The sequence below is a fragment of the Cuculus canorus genome, chromosome 6 (genome assembly GCF_017976375.1).
Source record: "Cuculus canorus isolate bCucCan1 chromosome 6, bCucCan1.pri, whole genome shotgun sequence".
In the NCBI taxonomy this organism is placed as follows: domain Eukaryota; kingdom Metazoa; phylum Chordata; class Aves; order Cuculiformes; family Cuculidae; genus Cuculus; species Cuculus canorus.
The window spans coordinates 33,943,118-33,968,349 of NC_071406.1; the positions used below are offsets into that span (position 1 = coordinate 33,943,118).

The following is a 25,232-nucleotide window of genomic DNA, read 5'->3' on the forward strand; positions in this document are numbered from 1 at the left end:
ACCAGAGAACTTTGCTCCGCACACACAATGACTAAAATACCCAACATTAGTTTCTCTCTTTCAGCTGCTGAAAGAGGTATGCTGCTCCTCCTAAAAAGCTGAAGAGACAGAGGCAACACACAATCTACAATTAAAATCCAATGGCAAATATAAAATTCTAACATCAATAATGCTGAGCAACATTTCCATAATAATTTACACAAGTCTGAGGGACAAGAAAACTTCTATTCTTGGACAAGTGCTGCTTATTTTTAGCTTGATTGTGTAAGCTTACGAGGCTGGGGGCACTGCAAGAATATTTCTTAAGAAGCATTAAGTCCAGATGCAATTTATCTGTCTAGGACATCAAAGGAAAACATTCCATGCACTAACTCCACAAACACTTAGTTACCATTTACCTGGAACATATGTTCATATACACACTTACTGTACACATGCTTGTGTATATATACATATGAAAAAACACTTCTAAATAAATACAAAATGAAATTTAACACGTTAAGACTGAAGCAGTTTAATAGGCAGAAAATCCAAACTTGCAGAAGACAGCTCCAATACAATTTTGTAAAACACTTAAATCACAATGGACACTATGGCTGTCAACTATAAACTTTGAATTTTTTGACTGTGTACTGGTTTTAGTGATGTTTTTTAAAAACAAACAAGCAACAACAAAAAACAAGTAAGGTACTTTTATTATTTCTATTTATACTAGATAAATATAGCAGTTGCATGCCTACATGTACATAGGAAAGGAGAGACCCATGGATACTTACCAGAACTTGCAACAACAAAATTAGGGCAGTACTTATTAGAAAAGTAGTTAATATTAGCCACTTTTCACTGATGAACATTCAGTGTTTATACAATCAGACCAAATAAGCTCTTACCATGTGTCTCTTGTTAAAATAAGTTTTTGATTTTGAACCTAAGGCCAAGCTGATAAAAATATCTGGATCATGAGAAATTTATAATTTAATAATAGAAGATGACTTAAAAATTACTTTTTGTAAACCAAAATTTATCACCTACCACTGTACTGTGATGAAAACTACATCAGAATGCAAGAAAACATTTTTTATGTTTGTGCACTTTAATGTCTTTATTTTCTGTTCTTAAACACACTTTTAATTTTATTTGTTAATCTGGACCTATTCTGTGAGAACTGGTGTCTTGACCGCTTAGCGTGCCATTTTCAGCTCTGAAATTGAGAGCACAACCGTCAGACAGTATTAACCTACTGGGACAAATACCATTACTATTTCAAATACATGTAAGAGTTATTTTTGTGTCCTTCAGTGTGGAATATTTGCATATGCAACCACTTAATACATGTAATTTCAAGTATCACTTCTACATAGTCCATGTCAAATAACATACATTTGAGTTATAATAAAAAGCAAGTGCAGAATAATATGAATGCATGGTCTACCCAAAATTAGTTATTACAGAGAAAATTAATAACTCAGAGAGAGAGGAAAGTTCATCAAAATAAAGACAAGTATCTGGCAGAGAAGATCACAATGACAACACGTGTTTTAAAGTGGGTATATATGTATATTTACACATTAGTCTACCAGGAAAGATAAATGGAGTGGGTAGAATAGAGCAATTAAGGCTAAATCTGTACTATTCATTGTAAATATATCATCAAATAAACCATGCATTTTCACATCCCTCGAGTATTACCATAACTGTATGTGTTTCCTAATAAACTGTATTCTGACAGCAAACAGAAACCTTAGCACAGCTGGACAGGTTTTTCTACCACTCTTTGCCACATATACTTTAAGACTTCTCAGCGTAATATCAGATATATCTCCTTATGTTTTGTACTAGAAAAAAACACAAACTAAAAAAAAAATTTCCTTGAATTAACTTTTTCCCAGGGTCACTAAGATCATCATTTTCTTGTACACCAAACTTTTCACAAGGACTATGATAACGCTATGACCCCCTAATGCTTCCCACACAAATTCATTACTGTAGAATGCCTCCCTTCACAGAGCAAAGTCTATTGTCACTATCTGCGTGAGACTGTGCAGGTGGATGTCAGCATTTACAGGATTTACACACACCGCACTTGCCCAAACCTTTGCTGTGATGCTAGGAAAGCTTTTATCTACAGATAGAATCTTGAAGCATACAATAAAAATGGCTTAAGATTAATCCCTTGTCCTCTGGTGATTCCTTCCACAGCCAGCTGCCTTCTTGCACATATTTCACCTCCTGTTCACTCTACACACTCCCTCCCTGGTAGTACAGATACATGGAAGCAGGCGATTGCTATGCAACCACTGATATTCCCAGAGCACCACAAATTGAATTCAAGTTTTAAAAAAAAAACAACCAACAGACCAAAGCATCAAATTCTATCAATGAAGACTTTTCCCAGTCAGAGTGACGTACAGAAAGCTGTGTGGATACAGAGCACTGAACCTGTACTAAATCTGTACAGGAGCTCAATCTCCTTCTTTCAAGCACCTTTATTTCCTTGGCAACATGGAATAATTTACCATTTTATCTATTACCTCTTTTCACAATCTCCAGTATTGTCAATGCAATTTTCTTTTGATAACAATTACTTGAAATTCATTATAACTGTGCAATTTCTATAACTACTATTAAAGGCAAGGGCCTGTACAATTACAAACACGGGAAAAAGGTCCTCAGGGTTCTTTCCAAAATCTTATCTCATTAAAACTGGCCCAGATGATGTACTTTTGCTACAGCATTTTTATTGCAGATACGTGCTTTGAACTGCTGGAACAGTCTTCGGACTGCAATGCAAGTACAGTTAGTACAGAGCCATGAGTTAAGGCACCAAAACCTAAATACATAGTAGTTCCAAGGACATGACAGTAGGAGAATCATTTAAGCTGGTAAAAGTATGATACAGTCAAGCTAAGATGTACATATGCTTTACTATTTATTATTATGAATAGCAAGAACTAATATAACATTATGGTTGAGGTCTATGCTCTGTTCCAAGGTGCGTATACCAAATTTTTAAGGGAGTCAGGACTGGGTATGTGATGCTAGGAACCCCTTTTTGACACCAAACTGTTAACATTACATATTCTGACAGGAAGATCACTCCAAGCATCATCTCTTATCCACGAGTAATCATAATTTATGTCAGACTGTAACGGCAGTTGTGTGCAGGATTATGCACACTAACAGCTGTTCAATTAAGTACAATGTATGCAAGTTTTGAAAGACTTCTTACATTGATTTCTCGGAGATAAAAAAAACGAACATCAAAGAAGGTAAAAGCCTTCTTAGCACTGAAATACAGGCAACAATCTCTCCATAGCTACCAATAAACCTGTCATACACAGGTAAATTTGACCAGGTTTAATAGCCACTAGTCTACCTGGTCCTTCAAGATATGTAACAAACACCTTAAATAGACAACGAATGCAGAAGAACTGAGGGCAAAATATGGGTTAATGAAGCCATCTTTTCCAGAAAAAAAGTGTTAAATTAGATCAAATATAAACATGAATTACCTGAATCACTGTATAGTTAGCAGGAATATTGTTAAGTTGCAGATTGTAAAAGAAGTTATTTCACATCAAAAATATAACTATTAAGAACTATGAAGTAACTTCATAACTCTGCCTCCTAGGGGGTTTAGTTTGGTTAGTTATTCAGATGGATAAATGGTTTCCTATTGGCACCAGTACATACAATAACCCACATTTCAATCATTCTGAAAACAAGTAACGGAGTATGGAGAAGTACAATATGTGGTCCATTAGAGCGTGCCAGTTATCACATGCAAAACCAGCAGTGCGATACGATACTCTTCAATAAGAACATTACAGCAAAAAAAAAAAAAAAAAAAAAGAAAATAAAAAAAACCACCCCGGCAAAAACAATTCCCCAACCTTCTAACAAATACCACAACTGCATGCAGTAAACAAATCCATGTTATCTATTTAGAAGTACACAATTTATCAAGAATTATGTGCCTTCTGCAAGAGGCACATGGTTGTGTTTGCCTCATGACCAGTAGGGCGCATTGTAGTAGGACTAACATTCTGACATTTCAGACAAATGTGCTAAGTCAGAGTTTTAAAATTCACTATTATCCAAGTGAATTTCAATGCTCAGTCAACCTTTAAAAAATATTAAATGTGAATAATTTACCTGTCATACTTAAGGCCATTTTCCTTCACCTACAGCTATTAAAGATAATGTCTTTAAAGCAGGAGTTCTTTAAATATAAATATATAGAAAATCATAATATAAATAATTTTAAGATCAACAATTTGGAAATATGAGGTCGTGGACACACTGTAGCTAATGGACTTGAAACATAACCAAGATAAAGGCCATAAAGGGATTTTTAGACATTTAAAGTAGCAGCATTAAGTTTTCCCACTTCAAAAACTCCAGGAGACTGACATATTCCCCACAATTCTATGCAGGTACCCTTAAACAAAAGAAGTTTTTTGTACCAGTGGCTATCAAAAAAAAGGCAGAAAATACAAGTATCTGACAAACGTTAGTATTACATGGAATTTACCCCACTTACAACCTCGACAGATACATACAGCTATTCTGCCAAAACACAAAAACACAGCTTTCAAAAGTGGTGAGGTCACAGACTAAAGACGTAAAGTCATTATCCAGCAATGGTTTACTCAGCAAAATACAGGGAAACTGTTTACAAGCACACTTATTTAAGTAAGCGCATTTAAACATCCTAACAAAAGCTACGCGATATATGTTAAATATTTATTTGACAGAATGTTAATAGCAGACAAATTCACTACCAAGACTGACCATGCAAATGTAGCTGCATTGCTCCTGTACAAATTATAGTATCTTCCATTTATTCTGCACAGCAAGAAATACTCTTATAACTTCATGCTATATAGGAGCATTAGACATTCAGAACTATATTCCTGAGGGCTTGTATATTCCTGAGGACATACTGTTAGCATTTAACAAGTATGAGCCAATTCTCTCAAGAGAATAGCAAATGTATGCAGTTAAAGAAGGAGCAAAGTAAAAACACTAAGGAAAAAGTCTTTTGCAGTGTTATCTTGTAAAAACTGCTAGCCTAATATTGCACTTGCTTGGAAACGTTACTATTTCCAAAACAGAGTTTGTCTACCTGCTCATGAGTAAACTGCCATCATGATACTGTGCACATAGAATGAAAACAGTTCATAACTTCTATATGCAGATGCTTTGTACAGCTGTAGATACTTTCTCTACATTCTGTTAAAATACTCTGAGAGAAACTAAATATGAACATTTTACCTTGATTAAAGATGTTACCACATTGCTCCAGCATTCACCATAGGGTTATGAGGCTTGTCTGTGAAATAAGAGTTTTCAATTACAATTACATCCCAAGACACACGGTCAAACAAACTAGTAATGTGTTTAAGTGAAAAATGATAAATAATAAATGTATGACTTGAGGCTATGATTATGGAACGTGATCCTAAATTAAAAACACAGTAATCCAATATCACACAGAATTTTTTGTAATTCTAAGCAAAAGTATTTTACAGCTTAGAACACACCCAGCCTAATGGTAGCTAACAGTCCAGTAAATTAATCAGTGTGGAAACATTTCTTTTCTTGAAAATTCTGAATTCTCTCCAGTGTTTCAAGATTTGATCAATGCAACATTTGTAAAGTGGAAAAACCCCTAAGGGACTTTCCAATTTTTCTTCCAAGACACCAAGTCTCAGTGATTCTAAAGTCATTCAAACAGGTCCTTTAACATAACAAAGTCAAGTTCTTGAACCTCCTTACTGCTGTACATAAATACAAAACCCCAATTCTTTTTAAGAATCGGAGGTTTCTATTGGCAGCTTCTGAAATACAAGTAACAATTTACTCAGCATATCTAGAATATACCTTACTTCATACCTGACTTGCATATACCTGGCTACACTTAATTTTTTTTCTTTTTAATCAGTAATCTGGCATATTAACAGTATGTTGCATTCCCAGTCACTCCTGGCTACTTATATGAACGAATTGCCTTTTTTCTTCTTCTTCTTTATCCACAAATGCTTTCCTTATCAGCTGTCTGCTTTTCCCAAATACAAGTCTTCATTCATCAACATCTACCTCGTACAGTTGGTTTTTTTAATCTTAATTGGCATTATTGCTGCGCCTCCTAAGTTGAACGTTCTGGTGCCTGAAAATCTTAACTAATTCTCCATACAGTAATATTGCAATAGTTTTAATTCTTTGTTTCATTTGCTGTTACTTTACCTCCAAATTCTAAAAGATATTCATTTAAAAAAACACACAAACTGCTCACTATTTTATGTATAATACACACACATAGACTAAAGGAACTTGAAATGATTGCTTTTTGGAGATTAGTTTGATATTCATAGTATACACACAGACAGATTTTCCCATAAAAATTACACTAGTCATGGTCAATGGCACTTAGCCACCTATGACTATCAGCTAACATCCAAAAAACTAACCATTTCAAGTTTGTTTCAGTATTTTTCAGAAAGTCAACATTAAAAAGGACTTTAAAAAATATCAAGTTATTTTCTATTAGTGAAAAGGTAAGACCAATACTTTCTGCCCAAAAAAGTGAAGCTCTCCTAATATATACAAACTTAACGTCTTTATCTTTAAAATTTTTTGTACCATTCTCCTTACCTCTCTGCAACAGGCTCATGAATTCTTCTCATTTCATCTGACTGTACTTAAGATTAAGACTCACCTATACCTAACCTCCAGTTCCACTCATGTCAATAACCCAAGTGACTGGTCAAATACATTTGACTTTTAATTAAAACCAGATTTTAAGTAGCAAAACCATAGCATTTTCATAGCTTCCAAACTATAGTTTTTCCTTACGGACCAAAAACCTGAACGCAAATTAAAGATGTTACAAGTCAAATGACTATTCAGAGCATCACAGACTGCTGGTCAGATGGGACATCTGGAGGTCACCTCCTCTACCCTCCCACTCAAAGCAAGGCTATCGCCAAGGTTACATCAGGCCAGTCATGCCTTTAGCTGAGTCTTGAAAACCTCTGTATGTAGCAAATCCTCTACCTCTCCAGGCATTCTGTTCCTCCTAGAGATGTTTACCCTAACATCCAACCCGCACCTCCCAAGCCACAGTGTGGGGACGCTGGCCCTTGTTATACCACCTGCTGCTATCTAGAGGAGTTACACAAATCTCTGTCTTTGCAATTGCTCTTCAAGAGTTTTAAATGGCTCCCAGGGGAGACCCTAACCTTCCCTTTCAACTGCTCCTAGGGAGTTTTGTGCCCTGGACCCCACAGCCGCTTTGGCAGCCCTCCACTGGACTCCCAGTTTCTCAATATTCTCTTTGAACTGGTGATCCCAACACCGGATACAACACTGGCCTCATGCATGATGAGAACACATTGTCACCCTTTTCTTGTTCTAGCTATACCTTTGTTTTTTCCAGCTTCTTCTCATCAACATCAGGTCCAGTCCAGTCCATAAACACGTTAATTACTTAACCACCTACAACCTATTCTAAAAGTATTCTTATAAATGTTTTGCTCTCGATTCTTCTGCACATGTCTCTGGTTTCAATCTGCCAAACAGCATGAAGCATAAAAAACCTCCCAAACCCCACATCACATGTATATTTAAATAAAAAAGGCCAATGTAACATTTATTTTGAATTCAGCAGCTCAAAAAACCCTTCTTTGAGGGTCTCTCCTACTGCTGCCTAACACCAGCACATCACAGTGCTTAACAGGACACTTTCCATTAATCCACCGCTGCCTCTCTGAAGCAGAATAAGCCCTGTCAAGGTATCCAGGTCCCAGGAAAGCAATTTGCACTTTTATCTGGATAGCACCAGATAATGCTATCCAAACACTTTCCATACACCAGATATCTGTAATTGACAGATAACCCTTCTATCCTGTCACAATAGCAACAGGTTTCCTATAGAGGTGGTCAATGCCCCAAGCCTGTCAGTGTTTAAAAGGCATTTCATCTGTGACCTTAACATGCTTTAACTTTTTGGTCAGTCCAAGTGATCAGGCAGTTGGACTAGACAGTTGTTGTAGGTCCCTTTCAACTGAACTATCCTATATACCAACCTACAAAGAAGAACCTCTCCACAGAGCTTAAGATATACTGGCCTTTTTTAAGTGGCAGGATGCCTATATAAATCTTACATTCTGAAAGATTCCTACTCTTGTCACAAAGAGAAGTCTTCATTCCCATCAATAATACTTCCAAAGGCAGTATTTTTTTCCCTCTTAGGCATGTATGGGTTCTGACTCTACATTAATTTTCAGGAAAGTTTTACATAGGGGTTCTGAAGTTGCAGCAACTACTGATTTACCTCACAGTGGGTGCCACCAGTGAGGAGATTCCACATTGTACAACAACAAGGAATGAAGACTGATCCTATAATTGTAACAGTTTGCCAAAGAGGGTAACTATAATCATCTATTAATCTTTAGAAAGAGGTATCTTTTGCACACTGAAAAGCTAATGGACACACATCACTGAAAAACACACACACACATACTCCTCATATAGTAATCAAATCATAAAGGCAATTATCTGCTCAGACTGAAAAAAAACCCTTTACACAGCTTCTCTTCAAGTCTCAGCTATTGCCATTATCATCGCATTATACTTGGAGTAAAGTCATGATTTTATCCTTAATGTAAAGCACAAATCATAATAAACCCTTCGAGTTTAACTGGGTGCCCTGATTAAGTCTAGCACTGACTCAATGATTTGTTTCTTGCATAAACAACTTACGTGTCTCTCAACAGTAAATACATTCTCCAACACAGTGCTCTGTTTTTCCTGTAGGGAGGAGATACTTGTCTAGAACAGCCTTTTGTACAGAGAACTGCTGTATATTTAAAAGGTATATCTAAATTAAAACTAAAACCCCAATAATTTATTTATTTACCTTAAAAATCTCTCCACTGGACACCACTATTGAGTAGCAAAAAATATAGGGTTATTTTAGTACCTCAAAACTGATTGACAATTAGGATGACTCCTCTAGCAACCTGCTATGTGATTATGCCATATGTGAACTAGGTCTTTCCTTAATGAGCTCAAATTACAGAGCTTTTCCTCTGCCAGTTCTTCTGTCCTTTTTTATGCATCATTCGCCTTAGTCTGTCCTCTTACAACTGGCTTGCAGTTTTTGAGCACAAAAAGCAAAGGTCGCCACACAACACAGTGCGGATGTTTTAATACATGGAACAGTGCATGATGACAAGTTTTTTCTGAAGTGACATTAAAATTTGGTTGTCCAAAACAAAACTTAAAGAATTCCACTTTCAGGTAGCAAAATCCTTCAGCGTAATAAACCATTTCCTGGCTATCACTCATTCAGTTACAATGCAACATTTATTACTGGACTAAGTTCTACAAATAATTATGGTCACTGGACTAATTTATCACCAAGAGAAGGTCCCATGTATGTATAAGGGAGACTAACTGTACATACATACCAGTACTGGCAGACAGATTGCATCATGAACTCAATAGGTATGAAAAAACTGCAAAACTCCTCAATGACCATAAAAATTATTCCTGATGATGCTCATTTCAGTCACATTTTACAACGTAAAATTCCTGATCTACTTCAATCAACTAGAATAATCTGGTTTTAATTAACACAGGAATTGCTTTAGTCCTGCAGAAATCTGAATTGTTTGATGGGCCATATATTCCCTTTGATTAAAAAAGTTTTAAAAGTAAATAAAGCTGCAGAAGCTTCTGCATTTTCACTGTGTAGCACAGATCCTACTCAATACACAAATTATAACAAAAACATGTTACTAAGAATAAGCCAGCATTTTAGTTACGATGTAAAATTGTTTTATAGTATTCTCCATTCTTTCCAACCTGAATCTCAAAGAAGAGTAAACAAAGAAATGAAACAGCACCCTGTTTTAGGAACCCTTACTCCATACATCAATTTAAACCTACAAGTAAAGCATAATCCCTTCTTTGCTCCTCGTTCACAGCAACTCAACTTTCCTTCCCCTATGACTAAAGTGTTCCTATTTATTAGACTTTTATCTTCTGTTTTATCCTTCTGTTTAAGGACTGTATAGATAAAAGGCTGTTCTGATTAGTTCTAACACATTTTTCTCATACCAGTTATATCAGCATACACTTAAAAATTAAAATTTTGATAATGTGAATTAGTCCTCTCTATTAAGTTCACACACACTTGTCAAACTTTCAATAATCTCAAATATTTTATTGCATAACTCTTATAAACATTCTTAAAGTCTAACAGCAATATAATAAAAGACTAGAGCCTAACAATCTGTTTTCTTTCAAAGTTCAATTTCAAAAGGAGAAAATTAATACCACACTTCCTGTCATTTCATTAAAAAATAAGGAAAAAAAAACTGGAACTCCTATATTGATCCAAAGGAAACAATTTTCAGCACCATCAAAACTTTTTTTTTATTTATGGGATTAAAGGCAGACTTCTTTGCACTGTACAACACTGTATTTCGAAAAACTGCGAAAACAAAAACAAGACCACAAAGCCAGACAAAATTATTCCCTCTTGGCAAAGACAAAATTCCCCATTAGTGACATGTTTTTATTTCATTAACACTTACTAACATAATAAAAAAGAAGAAATAAATTGTCGAGATTATTTTATTAGTAAATTCAGAAAGATTATTTTTAGGCATGTACTAAATATGATCATGTATCACTTATATATTAATTATGTAGCTATTTAAGTCTGAATTCAATTTGTCCTTGACAAAAATATGGTCCAAGCCTTATACTGTTAATTAAATATTAATTGCAATACCATGGCAACAGAAACATTGTCTGTTCTCTTAGCAAGAAAGATCTGCTAGAAGAAACATTTGTGTTTCAGAGATAATATCCAGGTGTTTCCTCTAAGGCTACATGAGTCAGCCCTCTCACATTTTTGCCACAATGTTTTTAAAAAATAACATTTTTTACACCTGAGAATTAATATAATACCAAAAGAAATAATCTAGATAAGAACTGTACAAGAAATTCTTGCTAAAGCACTTCTGCCACAGGAAAAAAAAAAATATAGAAACAATGTTTTGAATCAGTAGCCAAATTCATTTTAGAGTAACCCCTGGGAAGATGTGCTCAATTTTGCCTTCTGGAAACTTGCCAGCACTGGCCTTCGGCACCTGCTTCACAAAGGGCTGAGATGGAAGTGATACATGTTTCTTAAAATCTATTTAACGTCTTTCACCCTTTCACTGTCATTTTACTGAAGGTGTGATCAAGGAACACTTCCTACCAACTCAACTAAATAAACACACGTTTCAAATACCTGCATGATCAAAATTCTTTGATGTTCCTACAGCTGGATACTAGCAAATAGAACAGACGTAATACAGCGTCTTTTACTACCACACTAAACTAGAGAAAACCGAATGACAAAGGATAAGCCTACATTGCTGATAGCAAAGTACTTTGGGATACAGTCTAATAATAAGATTTAACAGGATACAGTAAAGTTGAAAGACTAAAAAAAACTGTGAGGCTTGTTCTATAATGTTCTAAAATAGAGTATTTGCATTATCATGTATTATATATCTCTTTACTAAGTATTACATATCTCTTACCATCTTCATTCAGAAACAGTTTGTTGAATCTTAGTCCACTGGGCTCTTTACCAACATATCTGTGCACATACTCTGTGCCGAGATCATTAACAGCAATAGCATATTTCAAAGGCTTTACACAGGACTGAAGACAAAACGGAACCTTGGTATCACCAACAGAATGCCTGGGAAAAAACACAGATAAAGGTTTGAAATTTGCTGCTTGCCAGTTGTGGCAAGTAAGATTGTTAAATGCTTCATTTATTCTTAAACATACTAGGACTATTAATGAAAGCATGCAATAAAACCCAAAAGCATATTATTATTATGTCTCATTTTAAAGAGCAGAACAAAAAGATGTAAAGGTTTTAACAACTGTCTCCATAGGCTACGCATAAGAAAGTTGCTGGTGATTACTGTAGATGTAACAAAAAGCAAGCTCAGAAATAGGTTTGAGCCAGAGCAAAAAAGTCACCTCAGAGCTCTAGTATCACACTTGCTCTTCTCAATTGCAAACCACATGAGCAACAAGGTATGACCCGAATATAGCCACTATAACATATTTACAATCTATATGAACAATGACAACACCCAATTCATGTCTGGAATTTGAAGGCAATAATTAAATAGCTGTATTTACATTCCTTTTGATGATGGCATAGGTATTTTATTACAGCAATAGTCAGACTGGCATCAAAGGCTGACTCATCCAAGGAGCATATGCCTCATCTAGAGCAAAAAGCTCCAAGCAACCATTTGCTGATGGCAAAATCAGAAGTGTATTTGCTTCTTTCTTTGCAGAAAACGTGAGAAGACTTCAGAGAAACTCACAAAATTTTGGCATTACAAAAACTGTTACATAACACTAAACATTAAAAAATAGCATTATAAAAACCCCTCCATTAGTACATGTTATAATATCCAAAACAGAGCAAAATGCTAATTTAAAATAGTCAAAAAGGATTACAGAGCATACAGAAACAAACCAACACATCACATTAAAGTAAACCCAAATCAATCATCACTGTAGGTCTCATGCTCTCTCAGGAATGTCCCATTTTTCCAGCACATACCAAATACCTAAAAATTCTGGTATTCACAATATGCAGCGTGACTCAATCAAACTACAGGACAGTAGAGACATGGAAGCTGATGAGTAACTCACACTGTTGAGTCTCAAAGGTGGATATAGAATATTTTACTTTATTTCTCAGCTAGATGGTGTGAGATAACTCTTTACATTTGGGTTCCTAACTGTCTCTGCTACACTAGTTACTGCTCAAGAAAAAAAAACATAAAGTCACTCTAGCTATATCTAAGACCTACACACCCCCCTTACAGGAGAAAGTTTAATAAACCTGAAAGGTAAGTTCTGTCAACTTTCCATGTCTTCATTTTCTTTTTAAAGAATACAGATCTGAAATTTTCCAGTGATATATAGTGATCATCTATTAATGCAACAGTAATAACATTAAAATGCAAAAAGGAAAAAACTTTTATGCATACCATGACCTACAGAAAAAAAAAATACAGGTCAAGGCTTGGGTAATATTAGACAAAGCTCTTCTACTTCCAAAGATTAATACTACATAAGCATTGTGTCTATCTTGTCCTTTGACAATAACTGAAATCACCCACGGTTTCATTATTGTGTTTGGATCTTAAGCATAATATAATCTAGCTTTAAATATAGTATTTACAAATACTATTTAAATAATATTCTATAAAAATAACAAAATAATTAAGCTTAACCAGAGAAGTTGAAAATATGCCAAGAAAGACGACCAAGTGGGTTTTAATTCTTGAATAACTCAGTAAAGCTTCTTCTTTATTAAACCATGAGACATCGTGAAGCACTGTACACATCAGATAGTTTAAATAACTGAAACACCAAACTCTGGAAGTTAGAATATACCTCTGTCCATCCACTGTGCAAAGTGACACACCCCACAAATCAGGGCTGAACTTGGCCAATTGTGGAATATAGTCAGCAACCTATCACGATGGGAAATAAAAGAGACATTGCAACATGCAGAGTATTTAATTATATGCTAAGGTAGATTAATTAAAATACATGCCAATGCAAAGGACAACACAAAGTGCAACTGAATTATTCCAATAATAATCACCTGGTATATCTAACGCTTCCTTACAAATGATTATATTCACTAGATCATTATCAAATAAAATACTTTTTTCAACAACAGTGTAAACTTCAGCACAGTCTAAGAGTAATCTCCATCCTACTTTATGCATTTATAGCATAAAAAAGTTTAACTTGTAAAAGGCCCCCGTTTGGGGGCCTTCTGTTTATTTATTAAAAATAAACGCTAGAATAAATTTTAACTAACATAGGTGTGGTGTTGACAATTGTTTCTTTCACACAAACGAGTCAGCCCTGTAGAGCAGCTTAATTCTACAGACTAAGCTCAGTCTGACAAATTATATAGCAGTTTCATAGTTTATGTAAAATAAAGAACAGTATTTTCTCATTCTAACCTCAAAGCTATAAGATTGTCAGAGACAAGAAGCTCTATTTCTAACACTGTTTACAATTTGCAGATAGAACTGAACTTCTAGAACTATTTAATCAAGTTATTGATTTAACATTTTGCTAAAAACATCAAAATCTGTCTACTTAACAAAGAATTATTAACATCAAGAAGCCTATGGGAGTATGACAAGCAGCTAAAGCTGAATTTACCTTTCCTCCAGATTGCTTTTTTGCACTTTCATACAGCTCATCAATATGTGAAGTAAACGACATAAAATCTGGAATGACAAACTTCCTCCTAAAAGCTTGAGTAAGCAACACGATATTACTTTGTACACACCTGCAAAAAGTTGAAAATGTTTATTAGCGCAGAAGTACTGTCAAAAAGCCTACTTAAGCAGCTATTATATATATAATATATATAATATATATAATATATATAATATATATAATATATATAATATAAATGCTATTTATATTGCGACTGTAAGTCCCTTGAAGTTATATGTCTACCAGAACGTCTTCATTATAAAGACTTTACAATTTTCCACTCCATTACAGTAATAATTTTTAAAATAATATCTAGAATTCTTTCATTGCATTTGCTTTTATGCGTTTTTATTGAAAGTCCTTATTTGAAGTTTCAACTGTAAGGCTGCAGTGCAAGGTACTATCAATTTGCCTTCTGGTACCACTTAAGCTTACAAAAGTGTTCTAAGCCACCCATTTCTTAGGATCCAGACACACAACAGCCGTGTAACCCAGCCCTTGTCCAAAGAAGTGCTAATTTTAGAGTTAGATCAGAATTCCGAGGTTCAAGGTTGGTTTCTCTCACTTCCAACTGGTTTCACCCAAAAACTGAACAAGAACAGACCAAACTGGAAGGGCTTTCCCACTCTAATATGAACAAAACCCCATGGAAGTACTCATTAACACTTTCTAAACTAAGCAGAAGTTAACAGTGAGCAGTACTGCAAGTCTCTGGCTTTAAACTATACCAGTTAGGGAATCTTTGCTGCCTTTTAACCCACAACACCTAATCGCCCACGCGCTCTGAACATCAGCTCACTGGGTACACCAGAAAAAACTAAGAGGTAAAAAGGAAAAGACTTATCTAGGAGAAACAGAAGAAGGGAATGATCGAAACACAAGCTGAGACATGCTGCTGAAAGTGGTGTGCCTGTGGTGGGGGGTGAGTGGGAGCAGGGGAGGGAACTGGGAGCCATAATCAGTCAGTTGAAATATGACCTGATGAAGGGCATTAACAGCCCAGACCCAGGCAAGGGAGATTTAACACCACAGAAACAATTCTGTTAACACTTTCACACTATGCTTTCTGGCAGTGTTGACAAAAGCAGAAACATGCTGTTAACACAGACAAATGGAGAAGTTAAGGACATCCATGTCCGTACCTCAAAGGTATGGACAAAGAACTTATCTTCCCAATGAAGAACAGAAAAAATTAATTTAGAGGGAAATATTTTCACTTTAAATAGACACTTCCAGTAATCCTATTATAAAGAGTCATTCCCAGTTCTAAACACACATGAAGACCAGTAAATAGACAGAATTTTTCTTCTTTTCTCTTTGAATCTCTTTCTCCTTTAAAGCTTCAGTTTGAACTCTTTTGCACTCAGGAGAATTTATCTCAAATTCTACTGACAGCCATTTGAAATGCTGGAAGGCTCAACTCTCCAAGAGTGAATAAGAAACAGTAGAGGAGTTGCCATTGTACAGACTAGCATCTTAAGAATTGCTCTGCCTGTAACATGCTTCTTTGTTAGCCGATGTTAAAACTGCAGCTGATTTGGATTTATTGCAATGTGTCATGCCTATCTACAGATCTTGAAAAAAAAACATGTTTATTTTGTTCCCAGCAGCCTCCAACCATAGTTACCTACTCCAGGTGCAACAACCCCTTTTCAAAAGCAACTAGTAACAGTTATGGCAGCTATGTGTGCCAAAGGAATAACAATGTAATATGCACTAGGTTTAAACTTCAGATGCTCTCCTACATTGTCCATGCCACCTGGTAAGAACTCTGTAAGAAGAACAAGAACAAAAACACTTTAAGCTCACCTAAGCCTATTAGAACAACTCAATATGAAGTGTGGAAAACAAGGAGAAGGCAGTATTCACTGAAACACAGTCTTCTGATAGCATGTTATGTTTCAGACACAAGAAGGGCATTGACGTCTAGGATGCTTACTGCAGCAATTCAATCATTTTAAGCTAGAGATTGAAACTCACTGCAGAAATAGCTATGCTGCTTAAGAATATTACCTGTTTCTGCAAGAAGTTATTGTCCCCAAGGCTTCTGCCAACATCAGTGTCTTAACCAAGACAAATCATGTGAATTCACAGACTAAACTAAATACAGGGGTTCAGTTAATTTAGATGGGTATTCAGAACACTTACTGCATGGACAAAATAACAGGGGTCTTCACAAGCTCCAATTAACAGGGCAGTAATATTTTCAGTTAACAGACGAAATCAGCCTTGACAGCCTCTAATGTTCTGCATCTGACATCTCCTCCCCACCTGAATTTCTAACTGGTTTGTGTTCCAGGTAACCCTTCAGAGATTAATGGCCTGAGGCTCAGGAGAAGTGGAGCAGCAGGAAAAGATCACAAGGAGGAATTTAAATAAATGAATATACTGATAAATAAAAATCTTTCTAAAGTCCAATTTTACATTACTCCAAACTTTATCGTATCAACCTAAAAAAATCTGTCTTGCCAAATCCCAGTCCAAATGTTTGTTCCCCATTTTTGAAAATATGTCTTTCAAACTATAACACTTCCCAGACAGGAAGATCAGGATGCAAGTCTTATCACCTTGAAAAAATTTTAAGGAACTTCTAAAAACCTGAAAGTAAGTTTGAGCATTTTTTTTGGAAACTGAATCTTTGGTCTCTAGCATAAAGTCAGAATCACTTTGTTTCCTTCATCATAAAACCTGTCACTTTCATCCATTCTTTTTCAAGTTCTGGCTCAGCCTGCAGATTATGGCTTTATCACCCAAAGCAGCTACTTTTTAAAATTACAGTCTCAACTCCCACGAACTCTGAAAAACTGTTTGGCTATCCACACAACTGAAGGGACACCATTTTTCCTGTTTCAAAAGCTACAGAATAAGCATTACAGCAAGGAATGCAAAATTCGATTTCTAACTAGCAAGATCAGCAAGGCTGTAAAATTGTTCAGTATATTTAGATATTTTAGGAAAAAAAGTGACATCATTTTGACAAATTAGATATTAATATTATAACACAGTAGAAATCCTCTACCTCTTCTGTCAAAAGCTTTCTAAATACTCAAACAAAGGTGACAAAAACATTTATTAATACTTGGGTTAAACATACCTAAATTAAAGCACTATTCCAGATTTGCTACCTAGACTGGAAGAGCAGCACAGCTGCTTAGGAACGAATAGATAACTCTGTTTGAGATCCAGCAACATGCTGGATCAGGTCTACGCTCAGAATTTAGCACAACCAAATTACTGCTTCCCACTCGCAGAACGGAGGAGATCTGGCTAACGAGACCACAGTTCTAGGACTATAAAGCAGGACAGACAACACTGTGTGACAAAGGTCTACACTGCCTAAGTAAGTCTACAATGCCAAGTCAGTTATTCCGAAAAAAAACCCAAAAAACTAATTTAAGCCTCAAACTTGCAACTGTTACTCAACATCTATCATCTCATTCACATTTACATCATTTTCAAAATAAGTCAATTCTGATTGCCTCATGTCTCTCCTTCCCCCTCCTAGCCCATTACCCAAAATATTGCTAGTTAAGAAACAGGACTTTTTGTAAAGCTCCTGGTTTTGTGTTAGCAACGAGCTGTGAATTAAAGAAAGCACCAAGAAGGGTAGGGTGATTTCTTACAATGATTATTAGAAATTTTTTCTAAAAATGAACTACAATACCACAGAATCTCTCTCTAAAGATCGAAGATTAAAAAGTGAATCTGTTCTGCCTATAACATGGAGATGTTTATTTAAGTGGAGAGCACTGGAGAGCCAAAAATCTTCAAAATAAAGCAATTTCAGCCAAATTGGAGTCTATTGTTTAAAGCCACTACAAAGCCGCTGGAAATCCTGTTATAAAGACAGACAGTACAGATGCAGGAGCTAAAATATTTGCAGGTAACTTCTGCTAGACTTGATTGATTCAGTCAAGCTTATGCCCTCACTTCTCCATGTCACTTATCCTTGATGCTTTATTTGATCTAGGAGATTTGGATTCAAATTCAACAGGAGAATTACAGCACTGACTTCTACATTTAGGGAACTGAAGCTTCAAATACCTGATGTAAGCACACTTGAGTAGATACATTATTATATTTCACATCTTAAACGCTTGGAAAAAGACAGAAAATACAGGGACCTTGGCCAAGTATCTATGCAACAAATCAGTGTGCCTAGGAGGTAGATATTGAAGTTTGTGGAGGTTTAATTTATAACCAAGGTTAACACCTGCTGCTGCAAAGAAAAATCTGAAAAGATTCACCTCTCCATCCTCTGTATGGTCTTCACGTTCAAAACTCTTCCTACACAGAAAGCAACCATGCAAGCTTTCCACAAATTATCACACTAACAGCCATTCCCCTAGCACAGAGGATCCAATCCTAGAGACAGGACACAGGCTAATCTTCAGCCCTGTAACTAATTAATTAATTAATTCACAGTTTACTGTTACAAACAAGCCTTCTAGTATAAATGCAATGCATAATAGCAAAAGTATTTCCTTTCCAATTCAACCATACAGCCAGGAAGGTTTCTAACTCTGTAACAATTTAGAGTTCTTACTAGGCTGACAAATAACAAGTGAAGACCTCGTCTGAAACACAGGAATAAAGTTAGTCCATGACGTACCTTCGAGAAGTACTCCACATTTGATTAAGGAGTTGACTGGGTTTTTTTTTTGTTATGCACAGACATTAATTTTTTCTCAACTTACTTTCAAAAATGTTTGCATAGATTAAAACGTATAATATATACACACACTTTATATGTATAAATAAATGATGCAAATATATAATAAAGTATAATTATATAATATGCTATGTATTACTTTTATATATATACACAATTATATATGAATATATATACACACAATCTTTGATACACACATCTATACTTTAAGTTGTAACTGAGGGGAAATAGCACTAAACAGCACTAGTTCACAAATTCAAAAAATGCTACAGAACAACAAAAATATACCAACTTTTACAAAGATATACTCTTTATGAAAGAAGCAAATTTTAGATATTATGTCATTTACCTTGTAAATGGCAAAAACTTATAGACTCAAAAATAGTCTACAAATTTCATTTCAAGATTTAAGAGTCTCTAGAATTCCAATATTTTGGCACACAAAAATTGTAAGTAGGTGAGCAAAGGAGCATATTTGGAATGAACTGAAGACAACCTGAACAGTGCTTATACTGTTCAGCCAGCCGACCAAAGACTTTTCTTTAAAAAAAAAGCACCACGAAAATATGGCATACAAATCTTTTCCGAAACAGACCAGAGCAGTGTCTACAGTCCTAACTGCTCTCATCTCCACATACCTTGAAATGTTAACTTCACTCTATTTTTTCATATATTCACTTTCATATTTAACTACATACTCTGAACATCTCCCGACACAGAAGCAGCACCCTGAACTTCAGATTGGAAACAGAACTCATGATGCAGCGAGACAAGTTTTATGTACTCGTACTAAATACTCCATGCTGTATTAATTATTTGGCACCTGACCAAGAGTTGCAGTATGGGTTCAGACACAGATGCACACAACACCAATACATGAAACTCTCATGGAGATCACACAGTCTGTCTGCTGCACAAAACCAGAGAATAAACTCATACGAAAATAGCATCAGCAGGATTGTGTTTGACTCTCTTTCTAATTACATGCAGATTTATATAACTTATGTCTCCCCTAAGACAGCAATAACACACACAACATTCATTCAGGATTATACAGTTACATTATTGACAGAAAGTTTACTTTTTAAAAAGGTCTTTGTCCAGCATAACACCATCTGAAGTTGTCTGAAGGGTCAGTCTTAGCATATCCATGCACTCTTTCAATCGGGGATCAGATGTACGTAATCCTGTAGATTTGAGTGCCTATTACAATAAAACAATAATTACTAAAATGAAAAAATACGCTATTACAATCAAGTTCTCTTCTGCTCAGTCTTATGTATCATGATAAGATATGTCTGCCACTGCATTACCAACACAGAGACATTTTGACACCTTATTGACCCTTTTGCCTTTTCCTTTTGCCATTTTGGCTACACCTGATGTCAAAGTATTAATGTCATTCAAAATCCACAGCGGTCCAATGACAAGTGCAAATACTACCCAGCCCTGCCACAGACACAGATGCTTTCAAGTACACTCTTCTGCACAGCACAGTAGCGAATAACAATACTAGTATGCTTATTATCTTAACTACAGAAATGGCATTCAAAATACAGTTACACTCCTTGCTGCAGCTGACCAGGTATAACAGAAACTCTTTGATCTGTATTCTTGCATCTAGAATGTTAAATAAAGCTTGTACTTAGCTTTCATATACTCTGGAACAGTAAACTTACAGTTATGAACTTATGAACAGGTATTTTTTCTTGCCCTTCTGCAATAGTATAGAAAAGTAGATCTTCTAAGCTGGGAAGGAGACCTTGTTTCACTTTACTGGAAAAAAAAAAAAAGAAAATATATGCATAGATTAGTTTAGTTCAGCACATATTTTTATTTATACAGTTTTGCATTCTTCACAAGGGAACACATATTCACTACCAATATAACTGATATCATTAATTTCAAAGAACGTTTTTATCAGTGAACACAAAGCTAAATTCTGCTTAGAGAAGGAAAAAAACAGGTAATGTTAAAATTAGCATACATATACTTTACAAAGCAAACAACTGCAACATGGTCATGTCTTCACTGATATATGGCTGAGATTATATTTAGAGTTATTTTGGAGCAGATTCATCATGTTTCCCTCCTCTTGAAGTTAGAGGACACACATGTTGCCTGACAGAGTGATAAAGCATTCACAAGACTCAGACTTACACACCTCATAAGAAAGGCTTTGGACTTCAGTAAAGCCTTTGACACCGTTTCTCACAGCATTCTGCTTCAGAAACTGTCAGCCTCTGGACTGGACAGGTGCACACTCTCCTGGGTTGAAAACTGGTTGGATGGCCAGGTCCAGAGAGTGGTGGTAAATGCTGGAGTTAACTCCAGCTGGAGGCCAGTTACAAGTGGGGTTCCTCAGGGCTCAGTACTGGGTCCAATCCTGCTTGATGTATTTATCAATGACCTGGATGAAGGCATTGAGTGCACCCTCAGCATGTTTGCAGATGACACTAAGCTGGGTGGAAGCGTGGATCTGCTGGAGGGTAGGGAGGCTCTGCAAAGGGATCCTAACAGGCTGGACCGCTGGGCCGAGGTTTAACAAGGCCAAATTCCGGGTCCTGCACTTGGGGCACAACAACCCCATGCAGTGCTACCGACGGGGGGAAGAGTGGCTGGAGAGCTGGAGTGGAGTGGCTGGAGGAGAAGGACCTGGGGGTAATGGTTGACAGCCGACTGAACATGAGCCAGCAGTGTGCCCAGGTGGCCAAGAAGGCCAATGGCATATTGGCTTGTATCAGAAAACAGTGTGACCAGCAGGTCCAGGGAGGTTATTCTCCCTCTGTACTTGGCACTGGTGAGGACCGAACCTTGAGTACTGTGTTCAGTTCTGGGCCTCTTATCACAGTAAGGATGCTGAGGCTCTGGAGCGTGTCCAGACGAGCAACGAAGCTGGTGAAGGGGCTGGAGAACAAGTCTTACGAGGAGCGGCTGAGAGAGCTGGGGTTGTTTAGCCTGGAGAAGAGGAGGCTGAGGGGAGACCTTATTACTCTCTACAACTACCTGAAAGGAAGTTGTGGAGAGGAGGGAGCTGGCCTCTTCTCCCAAGTGACAGAGGACAGGACAAGGGGGAATGGCCTGAAGCTCCACCAGGGGAGGTTCAGGCTAGATATCAGAAAAAAATTCTTCACAGAAAGAGTCATCGGGCACTGGAACAGGCTGCCCAGGAAGGTGGTCGAGTTGCCTTCCCTGGAGGTGTTTAAGGAATGGGTGGATAAAGTTCTTAGGGACATGGTTTAAGGGAGTGTTAGGAATGGTTGGACTCGATGATCCAGTGGGTCCTTTCCAACCTGGTGATTCTATGATTCTATGAAAGCTGTAAGAGCAGATGGATCCAGTGGTTCCACAGGCAAGAGAAAGTAGGGATGATGAATGTGTATTATTTTCTTCAGAACAGTCCTGGTTTCAGGAACTCCTAGAAGCAGTCCTAAAGCTTATCTCCTTCTAGAAGCTTATGTAAGCCACAGCACTTGCAGTGAAAGCAAGAAAAGTAATCTGCAGACTAATACAGCAACCTGCTCAGGCACAAGAAGCAGTGACTCCCATCATGCGTAGATTGTAGAGTAAGCTAAAATGCAGTGTAGGTACACCTTCAATGGTCATTACATTTATCAGTTTGGATACACTGCCTCTCCAAGTATTTCATGTGTTAACTATTTTACTCTGAGTTACGCTTCCTGCATGCCTGCATTTTTTTAAAATCCATTTTAAGTGAAAAGTGAAGGAAATCTACCAGATAAAGCATCAAGAGTCCTTCTAAGAGAGAAAGGTGTAATACTGACAACCTTCTCTCAAAGCCTGTGGAAGTTCTCTATAGGTGTAACCTCGGTGTTTCACCCGTCCTTGCTATTTCAAAGCACTCTGCAGCAGGCAGGAGTGCAGATCTGCCCTCAGTTCTTCATGCTTCCCCTGGAAGTACAGCATGGTACCATACAGCTGGAATGGACACTTCCAAATGGCAGGGATAGCGAAGGCTTCTCATCAGTTCTTTTAGGCCCTGAAGTGCTCAGGCCCTGAAGTGCTCAGGCTAGTGTCAGTTCTAGACAAAGTCAGTTTAAAGAAAGCCAATGATCTGATGTTTGAAGAGCAAAAATAAATAAAAACAAAACAAAACAGATCTCTAGTAAAAGTAGACATAAACTAAAATGCAGAGTATGCAGTCTCACATTATTTTAGCTATCAATTTTAAGCTCAATCCTATAATCTATTAAGAGTGGCAATACTTTGCTACTATATTGCAATATATAAGAGTTGTTGACTGAAAATGGAACGCTCAGTAGCAACGTATCTGTTTTTATACATTTATGTATGTACAAAAAGCAGGTCAGGAAATTTTTCACAAGATTAGTAATTCTTTGCATATCAGTACTCAGGGTTATAACTACAATAAAATACTACAACTAAGCACAGAGCCTCTGTGAGCCAATTCAATCCCACAGACTGAGGCTAACCCTCCCCCCTCTCCCTGTACTAGCTCAATCCAGCTCAACAACTGGTCAGACCTATGATTATTTTTAATAAAAATCTGATTATATCCAAATACCCTTTTAAATCTAAGACAACCTCTAGACTGCACTCCCTCCTTTACTCACAACTAGCAGTGAAAACAAGCACTAAAACCTCACTTCTGATTTTCTGATTTATTTAAAACACTGTACTTACATACTAAGAACAGAAGACAGCTTTGTAACCCAACAGAACTCTCCCTGTCTTACAGTCTGGAAACGCTCACAACTACCTGAAGCAAACTACTGAACACCCTTTTTTCCTAAAGAAAAGTCTTTCACACAGCACATAATGCTTTCAATCTTTTTAGAACAGTACGGCCAGTCAAGCCAACAGAACTAAACCAACTAACATACCCATGAAAGCTTCACCCTCTATCTGCATCCCAAGTCTTGTTTTTTCAAGTTACACAGCCTGCACCCCTACACTTTCCCCATTTACACAGAGCATTTAACTAAGCTCCCCAGAGTGCTGAGATATCATTGTTTATGGAATGTCTTTGCTACAAGACTCAGTACTGGATTGCTGAAGGTCTGACAGAGGAAACCTACATATTTTATCACTTCGACGAAACAAGCCTGCAAACAAATGGAGGAATTTTAACTGATAACCTACTTAATCACATTTTTTTTAGCTATTACACAGAATTTTACAGCTGTTCCAAATGTGGAGTTTCTATCTGGAAGGGTTCAGAAAAAAACTTCAGAGATTTGATCAAGACTTTTGTCTGCCTCTTCACAAAATTTTCTTCTGTTAAAGAGATGTGTACCTTTCACAAATTCTCTTGACACAATTTCCATATCTTTCACATCTGCTGCTGTTCAATATTGGGTCAGTCAGCCTAATTTAAAAATGGATCTGCACTGACTGTCAGAGCAAAGAGGATGACATTCAATATATTTACAGAAAATTGCTCTTTGTCAAATAGCCCATCTCTTGATAAAGTTTATCAGCTAAATAGAGGTGGAAAGACTTGCTCTGCAGTTTATCAGGTCCATGATGTCAGTAACTAATGTTTGCTTATCCTAAAGGCTATGTTTTGGCACCATGAGTATACTTAGCAAGATAGTGCTGTTCAGCACATGTTCTGAAGAGCTGTTTTTCAAGTCGGGGAACTTGCAATTTCCATAGCCAAACGAAAGTCAAAATTCCAGTTTATTCCATTTCATGAATAACGAATTTTTATACTTATTTCCTTTCTCTGAAAGAAGAAAAACGTAAGCACCAGACTATTACACAACTTGACTTCTTCAGTGGGACTCTAGTCTGTGGACTAGAATACTGCTGGATGCTCCATACTGCTCTTTAAATATAAATAAAACCAGAATGCAGGAATTCCGAGTACAAGGACTTTGTGGTCCTTATTGTTCCTTCCTTCAGCTCTCCCTTTTGCATCAATATGATGCAATATACAATCAATACAGTGAAACATTCTTATTTTTGTACTTCAAGATGTAACTGGCAAAATGCAGAACAGGATTATTGAGTAACAGAAGATGTAAAGATATGATATTACTAATAATACTATCAGTCTCTTTATACTGAGACTATATATACTATATATATATCATACTCATAAGAGTATGAGGTCACAACAACTGGAAGGAAGAAAGGCTGGAAGGGCTGCAAACTGCAGTCGGTAGCCACCCTTATCTAGAGGAGGCATCTTGAAGAAGTGACAATACTACAGATAACTGAT

The 25,232-nt window shown here is 36.5% G+C and overlaps 1 protein-coding gene across 1 annotated transcript in view; it reads right to left on the minus strand.

The window, feature by feature from the left end:
• The window catches only part of GLS (glutaminase), a 64,863-nt gene that overhangs the window by 35,291 nt on the left and 4,340 nt on the right, over positions 1 to 25,232 (minus strand). Inside the window, 7 exon segments of the mRNA XM_054069427.1 lie at positions 5,278 to 5,300; positions 5,303 to 5,335; positions 11,610 to 11,773; positions 13,504 to 13,583; positions 14,293 to 14,422; positions 20,106 to 20,227; positions 20,704 to 20,800. Coding sequence (XP_053925402.1) covers positions 5,278 to 5,300; positions 5,303 to 5,335; positions 11,610 to 11,773; positions 13,504 to 13,583; positions 14,293 to 14,422; positions 20,106 to 20,227; positions 20,704 to 20,800 — 649 coding nt within the window.